Here is a 14,842-nt window from a genome sequence, read left to right as displayed (position 1 = left end):
GACATAACAAGACTTAAGCAAGATGAGTGAAAAAGAGGAACAAAATATAACTAGAAGAGAACCCAGATAACTAAAACTAAGTGCAGAGAATATAAATTCAATTAAACTAACTAGTAATAAAATCTTTAAGTTAGCAAATACAAAACTCAAAATGCAACATCAAAAGAATACAATATACCAAAGTCACCCAAGCCTGGGGTTGTACCTCAGTATCTAGTGATTTATTTGTGTGTGACTGCTCCTCACATATATGTTTCTAGTATGTTTGTATTTTAAAATGTTGTTATATTTGAAGCTGAAAGTTATTAACAATTATTTGTTAGCTCCCACTGACAATTTACCCAAAACCATGTGATTTGATGATAGCACTTTACTGAGGTCGCAAGATTGTTAATCGGAGGTTTTTCCCCCTTCAAAAGCACACTTGGAGCAAAGCTATAACTAGGCTGAATAGACACTTGGTGTACTGTATAATGCTTTCAGGTAGTGATGGCCCGCTTGAAGCTGAAGCTCCGGTGCGTGTGTCAAAAAAATCAACACAGTGCTTCAGAAGCACTGTATCAAAGCGTGATTCGTTTGGCCAGAGTCACGTGATCGGTGACGTCCGAAGCTTCATTTAGAACCTAACCGCTTCGGTATCTGATTCAATGGTTTATAAGGAAGCGAATCATTCACGGGATTTGTGGAGTGTTTTGATGGTGACAGATAGCGAACCACTGATCATTCCACTGAGAGATTTGGAGCCAGCGAGGAATAAAGGAGGTTCTGTTGCGTGGGAGAATTTTGAGTTGATTTTTGTCAATCGGGTGGGTTTAGGAAAAATTAGGAAAAACTTCCACTTGACTCTTTACATGTAATGTTGTAAAAATATATATTTTATTGTTTAATTAATCTGAAAATGTTAGTCTGCCAAATGTGTAGCAATTGAATTTATTTATTCTCTTTATCTGATAGTTTGTGGGGCCCAGGTAGACTGTAAAACTGCATCTCTACCAGTTTCTCTGCACTCCAGCCTCCTCTGGGCCATGTGAAGGGATTTTCCTTAAGGCAGGATAAATGATCTCCACGAAAAGGAACAGGTTCGGCCATCGCACACTAGAACAAATTCTCTTCTTAAATAAAAATGAAAAAGCGCTACTTTAAATGCATCATGTTTTTCATTTGCAAGTCCATAAGCATTTTCCCTTTCCATTTCACAATCAATTCTACCCCCAGGTCAAAAATATGTCTGGGAAAATTTCCCTAATATAATATTATTTATAAATACACCCGTCTAGCGATTAATTGCATAAGTGCATGGAGGCAGGACCTCAGAGCAGAAGCATACTCCATAATGTGTTGTACATTATTATATGTATATATTATATGTAACGTGGTATTTTTCAATTATTGTATTTACCAACATCAAGAAGTCACAAGCAAAGGAAGACCACACCATGGTGCATGTTTAAACAAGGAGAGTTTACTGGTCAAAACTATTTATTAAACAAATAAAACACATTTTTTTTAACCACCAAAAAATACACGTTCAAAGCAACACAACAGCGGCCCAATATCAGACAAAACTCCACTGTGTAGAGTAGGCAATCGTAATGGAGCAGTTGGTTTTATTTTGTGGATTCAAGCTGCTCTTTGTATTTTTGGCCACCAGATGTCACCAAACAGGACTGTGTTGAAAAGCTTCGAGTAATGAACCGTTTTTCAATACAAGCCTCAGTGCTTCAGAAAGCTTAATTTGGCTATCACTACTTTCAGGTTAACCCTAGCTGTACGACAATATTAGATTGGTGGCGATGTCATGGATCGGCAGAATGATAGACCCACTCACAGACGGCTTTGTTCACGTGTGAATAGAAACAGGCAAAGCAGCTGGTGAATCTCTAATGCAGGGGTGACAAACTTCAGTCCTCGAGGGCCGCTGTCCTGAAACTTATAAATGTGTCCCTGCTGCAACACACCTGAATAAAATTAGTAGGTCATTAGCAAGAAATTATTGAACTCGACTGCATGCTGAGGTTACAACCCCTAACCCCAGGGTGTCGAACTCCAGGCCTCGAGGGCCGGTGTCCTGCAGGTTTTAGATATCGCCCTGGGTCAACACACCTGAATCAAATGATTAATTCATTACCAGGCCTCTGGAGAACTTCAGGACATGTTGAGGAGGTAATTTAGCCACTTGAATCAGCTGTGTTGCAGGACACCGGCCCTCGAGGCCTGGGGTTTGACACCTGTGCCCTAACCCTACTTATGACTAGTTGTTTGACATTTCTAAATTTGATTACCCTGAGCTTTGCTTTCTCACTTTATCTCGACTTTCTGTCTTTGTTGGAGTCTTGCTGGATTGCATTTATTGTAATTGTAAAATTACAATAAATGTAATTTTACAATTACATTTATTGTAAAATTACATTTTACAATAAATGTAATTGTTTGGAATAATTTACTTCTTAAAGCAATTTTATTGCACCACATTCATTCACTCATGAGCTGCTGTGACATGAATCAAATGGCTGAATTGCCACCTCAGCATTCTTTCAAGTTCTAGTCTCTTGCTAATGACCTATTAATTTTATTCAGGTGTGTTCCAGCAGGGACACATGGAAATGTTTCAGGACAGCGGCCCTCGAGGACTGGAGTTTGACATCCGTGCATTAGATATTTGGGAATGGCGGTGAAAGTATTGAGGCTTTCCAAGGAAAGCACTGTTGTTTGAAACTCAGGGGGCTTGATACACACAGAGAGACTGATTATTCCACTGAAAGACAAACAGAAACTTATATAAGAAAGAAGCAGAGCACATATCTTACTGACTTTGCAAGCTCCTTTGACTATCTTACTGACACAATAATATGGCAACAGCTGAGTATCTGCTTCCGTCGTAATACTGAGCTTGATTAGAAATGGTGAAGCAGGTGAATCTGATCAGCTGATCCTCTACAGGAGAGCAGCCAATGGGGCAGCAGAGAAAATGAGTGGAGCTCATGTCCACACATGTCCTGTTGGGTGTATCTGGCACAACCTTGTTACCATGGAACTACATGGAAGATGAGGTATTCATGTCAGAGAACAGCAGCATTTAACTTGACAGTGGCACTGCTGCACTAGAGTCTGGATTGGCTCTTTCTATACCTGTGTGGGTTCTCTCAGAGTACGTCTGCTTCCTCCAAACATATGCATGTTAGGTCAATCAGTGATTTGAATTTCCCTGGAGCTGTGAGTGATTTTCTCTTTCCTACTCTGTTGACCCTCTGATAGACTGGTGACCTCTCCAGGTTACACCCTGCCTTGAGAGGTTCAAGCCCCTCTGTGACCGAAGAATATGGAAATTTTAATCTACAGAAAATGGATGGATGAGTAGATGACTCACACTGGGCATGTTGTAGTTGCACAAAAAGAACAGGATATTCCTGAGAAGACCAGTAAGAAATGATAAAGTAATCAAAGGGCTTTTACACTATGAAAGTTATTGAAAACAAAAGTCTACGGGTCTACTTCAGTTACGGAGTGCAATAACTTATTGGGTGTTCTTTCTAAGCTGAGACAGTCAAAACTTCATTAGAATATTATTAATTACATTTTAAATTGATGTACTGTAATTATTAGTGTTTTTATCTATTACCTTTGAATCATCATATCTGCTGTCTAAACACTTTCACAATCCTGCTCCTTTTTTAAAGCCAAGAATGAGACAATCTTTCTATATTTATAGAATAACCAGATGATGTATTTGTTGTAAAACTGAACAAATAAACAAACAAATAAATACTGTATCACTGAGTGTGTTTGATGAACAAGTACCCTCATCAACACCCAAGGCATCAGCAGTTGCAAGACAGTAATCTGTGTATCTGTTGGTACCTCTGAAGATCAATATCTAGGCTCCTATACAGTAGAGTAAATCCTGTAGTCACACTGTACATATAATTATTATTTCTGTCTTTCTCTTCCCATGTACAGCTGTTGGGTTTATGAACATTCCCCACTCTGAGCCATGTATGATCTGATAGCACTTAACTTACTTTAGTGTTTAGAACACAAACGTTCAAGTCAATTTGAATCAATTTTGTTTATTTAACAACAACTGACAATAATAGCCGCCTCAAAATGCTTTATTTTATAAGATAATCACCTTAAAATAAAAAGTCTGCTTTAAACAAGCACCTGGTAACAGCTGGGAGGAAGAACTAAATCTTACACTGACAGAAACTAAAAGATGTGGATGATATCAGCCATGTGTGAATTAGATCTATCTGGAGCAATGAAGCGCAGAAACAAGAAAACAAGAAAAATTGTTTTTCAACAAACAAGACTGTAGATTTAACAATATTTGAGATTAAATATCTTATAGGAAACACATATTCATATAACACAATTGCAGCTCTCCAAGCAGCTTACATAAAATAAAATTTATAGTTGATCTTTTCCTAAAGCTGTTAAAAGAAGAAAAGCAACTTTATAGAAAAATGTCAAGTGATGCTTAATTCATGCAGGGGAAGAGAAACATGTATGCTTATCATACACATCAAATGATTTTAGAAACAACACAGGAAACATCTGTAAACATGCACTGCTCAAAAAAAATTAAAGGAATTATTTTTAATCAGTGTTTAGCATCACATCACTCAAACGCCTATCCTCGATGAAATAGCAGAAAATGTAGTTAACACTAGGTACACTAGAGGGGCAACAATGAAACGACCCCCCAAACTTGTTTTACAGGTCGAGGTCACTGACATTTTTCCCTCCTCATCTCTTCTGACTATTTTTTTCACTATTTTTGCATTAGGCTGGGGTCATCATCGTTACTGGCAGGGTGAGACGATCCCTGGATGCTACAGAGGTTGTAGAGGATGTCCAACTCCTCTAGGATGCCAATTCAGTGCATGCTCAAGAGTCTGTCACCCACTGTCAGACCCTATTGTGCTGTGGGTTGTGGGTTCCTCCCACCCTCATGTGTTGAGAGTATGCAGGCAGTTCCTGGAGGATTAAGGAATTGATACCACTGACTGGTCCCCACACTCGCCTGACCAAAATCCAACTGGGATATTATGCTTCTCTCCATCTGAAGCTGCCATGCTGCAGCTCAGACTCTCCAGGAGCTCAGATGCCCTTGTCCAGATCTTGGAGGAGATCCCCAGGACACCATTGACTCATTATTCATATGCTCCAAGATTGTCAGGCATGCACACAAGCACACGTTGGCCAAACTGACAACTGAGTATCATTTAGAGTTGGTGCAATGAACATTTGACAAAATGGACAAACCTGCTGCATTATTTTGTCACTTTGATGTGTCTTTGCATTTAGCCCTCTGTAGGTTGTTGACTTTCATTTCCAAATGTTGTTTATTTTTATTTTTTTATTTGTTGTTTATTTATTGAGCAATCTAAATGTAAAAAGACTCTAAAAAGCATCCTGGTCTCAAAGCCAGATCATCAGTTGGTGCTATTATGATGAAAGAAAGTTTGTTTGACTTTATTTTATTTTACAAAACAGTGCATAATCTCATTTTCTCTAATGATCTCTTTACTTCTAATGGAATTAACTCAGTTTTGTCACTGATCCAGTTGGTTTTGCAGATCTTGTTATTAATCTGAAAGAAATGATGCAGCACAATTCAGTCATTAAAGGTGATTTAGAACTAAATTTACTCCCTAAAAACTTGAGTACTTGAGTTCATCGTTACAGCAACAAATCACAACATGTAAGCTATTTTATTTCTGCACAGTTACCCAGAGCTGTTTGTGATTTAACTTCAGAATAAACTGTTTCATCAGCTGCTGCAGGAGCTGGTTTTCCTGCAAATAAAGAAATGATTTGTCAAATGTCATTGCAAGTGCCTCTTTGTTCAAAGTGACAACTTGATTTATTTATACAGTTTTCCTTGGTGTGTAAAACGTGTAAAATCCAAAGCAAAAGAAATAAGGTACTCATTTTATTACATTACTTACCTTTGTGTCTCTTAGGTTTTGCTTTAGTGTAATAGACCTGTGCATACAACAGGCTGTCATCTAAAAGAGGATGGACAGATGAGCAGCATTAAAAAATGAGTGGCTTTAAATTCCTTTATATTTTCTGTTAGGGAAAATATTCTAAAACACTTCTTCAGTAAAGACTCAGAGAAGAGAAACACACAGAACTTCTTGCTAGCAAGGGCAGCCTCCAGACTGAGAGACTCGCGCTGAGCTTTGCCCTGGTCTTTATTTATACTTCAGTGGTGTGTGTGTGTGTGTGTGTGTGTGTGTGTGTGTGTGTGTGTGTGTCCTGCTGATCAAAGGGTCATAAAAGCACAAAAGGTACATCCTTGGTCAGGAAGAGGGTAGCCTCCCCCTCGCCCTAGATGGTTCACCCTAGATAACACAGTGAGGAAGTCAAGCAATTAAAGCACTTAGACTAGAACAGACGTAACTACGTTAATCCTGCCGTAAAACAATAAGACAAGGTATAAGGTCTCATGCTCCCAGGACGTGGGGGTGCATCCTAGTGTGGAATACACACCAAGCCTTTGCAGCCTGTTAAAGATCACACACAATTGATTATATGCCTCTAAGTATACATGGTTGAATATTTCCTAATACAAATAACTACATGCAGTATTCTACCATATACAAACTTATATTACTAAAAGATTATACTGACTACTAAATACAATTTTCCATTGACATTTTCTGTCAGTTAACACCTACAATAACTCATCACAGGAACTGACTGAAGGAGATTTTCGCTTTATTGAAGACGAGATTTTATGACAACCTGTTACTGTTAAATCTCATTTCAGTGTCAGATCACTTCAAGCTTCCTCCACCCTGGTTATTAAGGTCAGTGACCCTATGATCCAATGATATCTAACTGATATCATTATAACCCTCTTAAAATGATGAAATAATGGTGTAGTCAATGAAGTCAAGAAAAAAGTTATATATTATATTACTTTACTCACCGTTGTCTTTCTTGGTTTTAGATCTATCGTGGGAGACCTGTGCATACAGCACACTGTCATCTGAAAGAGGATGGACAGATGATCAGGATAAAAGGTTAAGTGTGTTCATTTTCATTACATTTATATATCTGTCAGTCAACAACACACTGATCATAGAAACCTATTGAAGGTCTATTAAAGATGTTTCTGTCATGTTTAAAAACCTTTTCTATGAAAACCTGTCAGCCCTCAAGTCAGTGTCACATCAGCTCAACCCTGCTCAGCACGACCCTTCCACTAAGCTCAAATCCAAACCTTAAGGATTACGGTTCACTTTTCCTCCGTCTTTGCCATTCTATACTCCTGCACTACTCATACCATTTATGTCCTCTTAAAACAAGATAATGTGCTCTAATCAACAGACTCCTCAAATGTTTCTTCTAATCTCTTATCTGAAACAGCACTGAAATTAATTCCACGTGATTCTTCTAGGTTAAAATATTAGAATAACAATAATAATAATAATGATGTTTAATACATAACTTGGCATAAGAAAAACGAAAACAAAACATAATGACATTTAAAAAACAATTATACCAAAATAAAGAAAAACATATTAATCTCTGAAATGTAAAAACAACCAAACAAAAAAAGGATATAAGCAAAGAGTTAAAAGATGAAGACATGAGGTTGATTACTGGTTGTTGTCTCATACTGTTAGTAGTGACAGTAACACCAGCAAAAAGTGAAACTAGAGAATAATCAGTCAGGAGGAATGAGATAGATTCATAAAACAGATTCACAATGGTTTATGTTTTGTAGGACAGACTGATCTTAAAGTTGAACTGACCCTGTGTTACACTGGAAGGACCAAGTGTCCAACCTCTTTGTTTTCTTATCTGTGTGCAGCTGATTTCTAAAACTTCCATGTTTAAACATAAATAATCACATAGTCTTCATATATCTGTGCTACTGTATCTACTTTACCATTTTGTGTGTCATCGTGGTCTTTGATTGATTCATAAACACAAGCATCACCTACAAAAACAAGCCAATGTTAGGTTAAAAATTGAATTTCTTATGTATGTGTTTGATTATCTTCTAAATCAGCAAACTAGAAACACATAAATCGGACCTGGAGTTTAAAAATCGTCAGTAAATAAATTAATAAATACAACAACAACAACAACAAAACTTGTCATGGATCAGGCTGACCTTGGACAGTAGAGTTATCTTGACTGTGTTGAGCTTCATCCTTGATCATGTGGTTCATTGCAGAGCTCTGATTTGTGCTCCGAGTCCTGGTGGAACAAAAAAAAAACCAAAAAAACAAACGTAGTAAACCGATAGATTTAATAAGAAACACAGGATGTAGTTCTAGTACAGGAGAGGGGAGATTTGAACCAACCTGACAAAGAATGAATCTGTAAGAAAAGACAATTACATTTTTTATTGTAACCTGTTGTGGTGCATAAATATTACATTGAGCGTTCAGGATACATCTGTGATTTTTATTATTTACATCATATTCAGTTTAATATCAGACGGTTAATGGTCTCACCCTTTGACTGTTTGAAGCGACACAAAAGCAGAAGAAGAAGAATCAGTAAAACTCCACAAACGAGTCCAACGATCAAAGGAGTGAGAAATGAAGAGCTTTCAGGTGCTGCTGGAATAATACCAGGCTTTAATTAGATGCATTTATACAGATTATTAACATAATTCACATGGGAACATTTTAAAATATAGTATTATTTACAATATCACTATTCCTAATAATAACTGAAAATATTCTATTTGTTTTACTATCATATTTCTCTGTGGTGACTATTTACCTGAATAGTGATTAAAAAAAACCTTTTGAATTTCACATCACCTGTTTATCATTCCTTTATGAACAAAGGTCTTTAAACCAACAGCATATTTTGATTCATGCAAGTGGTGATAAATTCTGTGAATAGTTTTCTAATTCAAATACATAATGTCAGCTTTACAGAGACAAAAGTATATATCGCTATTTTATCAATTTGTATTTATACTTTAAAGCTCTGTGCTAATATGTTTAAGCTCAGAAGAACATTTACATTTGTTTGCAGACACTGTGAATTTTTCAGTGTTGAAAATTATTATTATAATTATACAGTAGATGATGAGTGAGCATAGAAGTAGATTCACATCTTCATCTATTCTAAGTATTGTATAAAAACATAATGAATACTGACAAACTGAAGTATTCACTCTAATCTGTTGAACCCTGGTGTGCACTCTCCCCTCACAGTTGTATTCTGCATCATCGGGTTTTAAAAGCATATTTAACTTCCTGAATTCATTTTTGTTTTCCATTCATACATCCACTAAAGGTGTAAATGTCTGATCATTAACTTGTCACATTTTGTGTTTCTAGAAGAAGAAAAAAACTCACCCCTGCGATCAATCCTGACTGACTGGCTGTCCTCTGTGTAGTAAACTGGGTTTCCTCTTCCTCCTCTGCACCTGTAGAGTCCTTCCTGTGAGACACTGATTTGTCCATCTGAGTGGAAAACTGCATCTCGTGTGGTCAGAGGTTCAGAGGAGTTCTCATCTCTGTACCAGTAGTATTTCCATCCAGATGATAATGATGATGAGTTCACAGAGCAGGTCAGGGTCACACTGCCCCCTACTGGGATGTCTCTCATATCAGAAGTTACTTGGGCCTGTGGTTGGTCTGCTGTTGAGTTTAAACAAAGACAAAGAAAATATGAATATATACCCCACACACATGGGTTGGGATCACACTGCCCTGATGTTGTCTCCATTAATGTTACCTCTTGTAAACCTCCTCTCCAGTTTCCAACAACACAAAGGAAGGAATAAGACTAAACTGAAATGGTATGAGTAATCTTACAGATGCCTATAATGCATTTTATTCTTTTAGTGTTTATTTTTTTCTGTTTCATTATGATTCTTCTTTGGATTTATAAAATAATACTTGTGCTTATTCTGTGTGATTCCTTCTTATTACCACAACAGAAGACACAGAACTTCTTACTAATGGAATTTTATAAGTCCCACATCCCACACAGCTGCACAGACAAATTTAATATAGAAACATTTTATTTATGAGATTTTTTTTCTAATTTCAGACTTTCATAAAGCATTTTCATTTGAGGCCATGGTTCTCAGCCGGAAAAGGGTGGAGTGCCCACTCCGGGTCGGGGATGAGTTCCTGCCCCAAGTGGAGGAGTTCAAGTATCTCGGGGTCTTGTTCGCGAGTGATGGGAGAAGGGAGCCGGAGATCGACAGACGGATTGGGGCTGCAGCTGCAGTAATGCAGACACTGCACTGGTCCGTCGTGGTGAAGAGGGAGCTGAGTGTAAAAGCGAAGCTCTCAATTTACCGGTCGATCTACGTCCCTACCCTCACCTATGGCCACGAGCTGTGGGTAGTGACCGAAAGAACGAGATCGCGGATACAAGCGGCAGAAATGAGCTTCCTCCGAAGGGTGGCTGGCCTCTCCCTTAGAGATAGGGTGAGAAGTTCGGCCATCCGGGAGGGGCTCAGAGTAGAGCAGCTGCTGCTCCACATTGAAAGGAGCCAGCTGAGGTGGTTCGGGCATCTGACAAGGATGCCCCCTGGGCGCCTCCTGGGTGAGGTGTTCCAGACATGTCCCACCGGGAGGAGGCCCCGGGGCAGACCCAGGACACGCTGGAGAGATTATATCTCTCGGCTGGCCTGGGAACGCCTTGGTATTCCCCCGGATAAGCTGGAGGAGGTGGCTGGGGAGAGGGAGGTCTGTGCCTCTTTGCTTAGGCTGCTGCCCCCGCGACCCGGCCTCGGATAAAGCGGATGAAGATGGATGGATGGATGGATTTTCATTTGATTAGAATATTTTTTCATGGTAAGTTTGCTTTGATTAGGGAATAGTCTTCTTCCTACATGATCAGAAGAAACATACCAACATATCTCTGTCTCTATAAACCTCCTGTTGAACACATACACACTAATATCAAAAACTTCCACATCACTGTTTGTTCCATTAATACAACAAAATGCATTGATTTATCTACCACTGTTCATGCAAAGTTCTTAAATAAAGTGTTTGAAAGCATCAATTTCATGACAAAAAAGAAAGAAGAACATTTTTTCACTAAAAATGTTGATTGATGCAACCAAATCACTCTCTCTCTAGGATGCCTCACCCCACAGTAATGAAACTGAACAAGGAAAATATTGCATTATTTCTTGTAATCACAAAGAAAACTAGTAATTAAAGAAAAACATTGATCTTACTATCTCTAAATGTTGGCTAATTTAATATCGCTAATATGCTACATCTTCAGCCCACACATTTAGTCCACTTTGTATTTCCACAGACATCACCTCAGTGTTTGTTTGTAATAATAATTTTTCCACCTTGTCAGTTTTTTTCTGTTTTTGTTTTTCTGTCATTATTGTCCTCAGGTGATGGAGCAGCAGGTCAGCATTGGCGTCTCTATACCAGCTGAAAGTTGATGACACAAAGTGGTGACAAACTGTCTACAATGAGGCTACTATCAGCTGCAGCTCTTTGTCTGACTAACAATGTAACATGCTTTGTAGACCATTGAATTCATCCTGTGCTAACCATTATGACATTTGTCAAATGGAGATCACACAACAAACATGACTTACTTGATGCTGACAATGTGAAGGCTTCACTCCACTCTGTTGAAGAATATGAGTCATCTCTGCGTCGACTCTTACACATGTAGTCTCCACTGCTGGACTCAGAAACATTGAATGTCACATCATTATTGTGTGTCCACTGTGTGGGTGTGCTGGGTCCTCTCCATTCATACCACCACTCAGTGGTTTCACCTCCTTCCTGCACCTCACATGTCAGAGTGATCGTCTCACCTCTGAATATCTGAGGCCAGTTGGGTTGTTGTTTTACAACAACTTTATTGGAAACTGTTTACACATATTAACAGTTGAGATACAAACAGAAACATGAAATCAACACAGAAAACTTCACATTGTATGTTTGATAATCATGAGTGAATGTATATTTCAAACTAAATTACTGAACTCACAGGTTATCTCAATGGTGGCATCATAACTGTCATAAGTGTAGTAAACTGGGTTTCCTCTTGTTCCTCTGCAGCGGTAGATTCCTCCTTCAGATACTCTGATATCTCTGTTTTGTTGACCTCTGATTTGACCTTCATAGGTTCTTTGGTTTTGTCTGAACCACTCATATTTCCATCCATCAGAGCTCTGCACAGAGCAGGTCAGTGTCACACTGCCACCTACTGGTATGATTGTTGTCCCTGCTGTCAGTGTGGCCCTGGGTCTATATGCTGTTATCAAAAACAAGGAGTGAAAATAAAAGTCATTCAGTATAAGAGCATAGACACATTTTAAAAAGCTACATTTTACTAAAGAATGCTTTAATGTTATGCAGTTTCCCAGTTAGAACAAAATCACTACCCTTCTTTATTATATGACTATTGCTTTTGTCTTTGTTCCCAGTAATGTAAGAGGTTTTGAATATTTATTTGTCCCTGTCTCAGCAGGGAGATAATCGTAATGTAACTCTTGCTGTAGATCTCAAAATAAACGCACTGTTTGTCCATTCTATGGCCTGGAAATGTCACATTAATGTAAACTTATACAGTTCTCTGATGAAGGATACACAATGATGGATTAAGAAGGTTGTATGCAGGTTTAGACAATCAAAACATCATTGAGGACCACTTTACATTAACATACATTTTTGATGTTCCCCCTTTTTCTCTTGTGATTTGCAACAAACAAAATATCATAAGGGCACAAAAAAGGCAACAAAAAAAGCTAAATTTTAACATTTACGATAATGATCTTCCCACTACCAATGAAATCTACAAAAAATATTATTTTTTTTTGTTGTGTTTTTTTTTTACTCGTCTGTCTTTTCTCTGCAGTTTAAATTTACAGCGTGTTAGAAACTGTTTACAGATATTGACAGTTAAGATACAAATAAAAAAACGAAATCAACACAGAAAACTTCACATTGTATGTTTGATAATCATGAGTGAATGTATATTTCAAACTAAATTACTGAACTCACTCTCAATGGTGACATCATAACTGTCATAAGTGTAGTAAACTGGGTTTCCTCTTGTTCCTCTGCAGCTGTAGATTCCTCCTTCAGATACTCTGATATCTCTGTTTTGTTGATCTCTGATTTGAACTTCAGAGGTTCTTTGGGTTCGTCTGAACCACTCATATTTCCATCCATCAGAGCTCTGCACAGAGCAGGTCAGTGTCACACTGCCGCCTACTGGTATGATTGTTGTTCCTGCTGTCAGTGTGGCCCTGGGTTTATATGCTGTTATCAAAAAGACGAAAAGAAAACACACAGCCATTGAACAACATTTTAAAACATGCTTTCATTTTATTTAAATTCCAACTTCCAAGAAGAGATGTCTTTGCTGAGCACGCATCACTCTCAGGGACTCCTCTCATCCTGCCAATAAACTCTTCCAGCTCCTCCCCTTCAGCTGACGCTACAGGACCCTACAGACTAAAACCAGCAGGTTTATGAACAGCTTCTTCCCCACAGCTGTCACCTTACTGAACTCAGTCCCCTGCTGAACCTTTCCATCCACACCCACTTATCCCTCCTAATGACCATGATCATGACTGTCATTCATTCTCAACATTCACCATATGCTTACATTGGTTACTGCTATAGTTTAGGACACTGAACCAGTATAGTCTCTGGTATAGTGCGTACACTATTCACTATTATAGTCTGTTCAGAGCGCTACGCTTCCACTGTGAATATATTCATAGCACTTTGTAGATCTGTTTACCATATGTAGCACATCTGTATATATTTAGCAAAGCTGTATATTTGTTCATAGTACATCTGTATTTCTGCCCGTCTGTATAGCAATACAGAACATCTGTATACTATATAGATCATCTGTATATCTATACATATGTCTGTAGGTCATCTGTAAATTTGCTCTCTCTGTACATAATCTGTTCATAACTATCCCACCATTTATTTATACTACCCTTATCTGTATATAATTGCTCCTATTTTTTAGCACTTACTACTCTTGCACTCTGATCAGATGCAAACTGTATTTCCTTAACCTGTATTTATAGATGTGTAATGACAATAAAGTTGAATGCTAATCCTAATTTAAATTTATTTTTTAATACAGTTTAAGATCATTTTAATTTTTTCTGACATAGTAAGAGAGCTACAATATTGAGGTTAGTCGGGTAATTCAGGTTGTAGATCTCTAAATAAGCACAGTTCAAATGTTTGTCCATTCTTTGGCCTGAAGAAGTCACACTGAATGTAAACTAATGAAGTTCACTGTTGAAGGAAACACACGATGGGTTCAGAGGGATCTGCCTGGTTCCACATTTAGATAACAGAAACATCGTCACCTTAAATTATGTGGAGCTTTTGATGTTTCTTTTTTCATTATTTAAATTAAATTTCATCCACAGTTATTCTTGTTATACATTAAAACACATGCACAAGAGTATTTGAGTATTGTGTTTAGTGTGTACTGTGAACAAAGTTAGGTAAAATGCAATGGTCATGGTTAAAGTTCAATGTTTCAATACATCAGAAATAAAATATTTTCAATGAAACATTTATTAAACAGATTTTTTATAATTCAGATGAGTATTTTAACAGGAATCATCACAGTATTAATCACTGAGGACTTACCTAATACAGTTATAAAGACAGTATTACTGTTCTTTGTATAATGTGACCCCTTCCAGCTACCAGAGCACTGATATTCACCACTGTCATATGTCGAGCTAATTTCTAATGTGTAGACTTTGTATACACTGTAGCCGACATACTCTCGACCATCCTTGTTGATTTTGTAATACCAGTCAGTGTCTCTTCCTTCATTCATGTCACACTTGAAGGTAACAAACTCTCCAATG

General features: G+C 37.8%; 1 protein-coding gene across 1 annotated transcript; it reads right to left on the bottom strand.

The window, feature by feature from the left end:
* Positions 1 to 3,619: 3,619 nt before the first annotated feature.
* Positions 3,620 to 14,836, bottom strand: LOC120743575 (muscle M-line assembly protein unc-89-like). The gene is made up of 13 exons (XM_040047236.1): positions 14,616 to 14,836; positions 12,987 to 13,247; positions 11,971 to 12,237; positions 11,570 to 11,848; positions 9,342 to 9,626; positions 8,481 to 8,588; positions 8,328 to 8,343; positions 8,135 to 8,220; positions 7,907 to 7,957; positions 6,941 to 7,000; positions 5,952 to 6,011; positions 5,733 to 5,798; positions 3,620 to 5,593 (listed from the first exon to the last, which is right to left on the bottom strand). Exons 1-13 carry the CDS (start codon positions 14,809 to 14,811, stop codon positions 5,589 to 5,591), a joined length of 1,740 nt encoding a protein of 579 aa, XP_039903170.1. The 5' UTR covers positions 14,812 to 14,836; the 3' UTR covers positions 3,620 to 5,588.
* Between the last annotated feature and the right edge of the window lie 6 nt (positions 14,837 to 14,842).

Source organism: Simochromis diagramma, unplaced genomic scaffold, assembly GCF_900408965.1.
Source record: "Simochromis diagramma unplaced genomic scaffold, fSimDia1.1 OVJJ01000657.1, whole genome shotgun sequence".
Taxonomy (NCBI): Eukaryota; Metazoa; Chordata; class Actinopteri; order Cichliformes; family Cichlidae; genus Simochromis; species Simochromis diagramma.
This window is presented reverse-complemented; position numbering and strand designations above follow the sequence as displayed.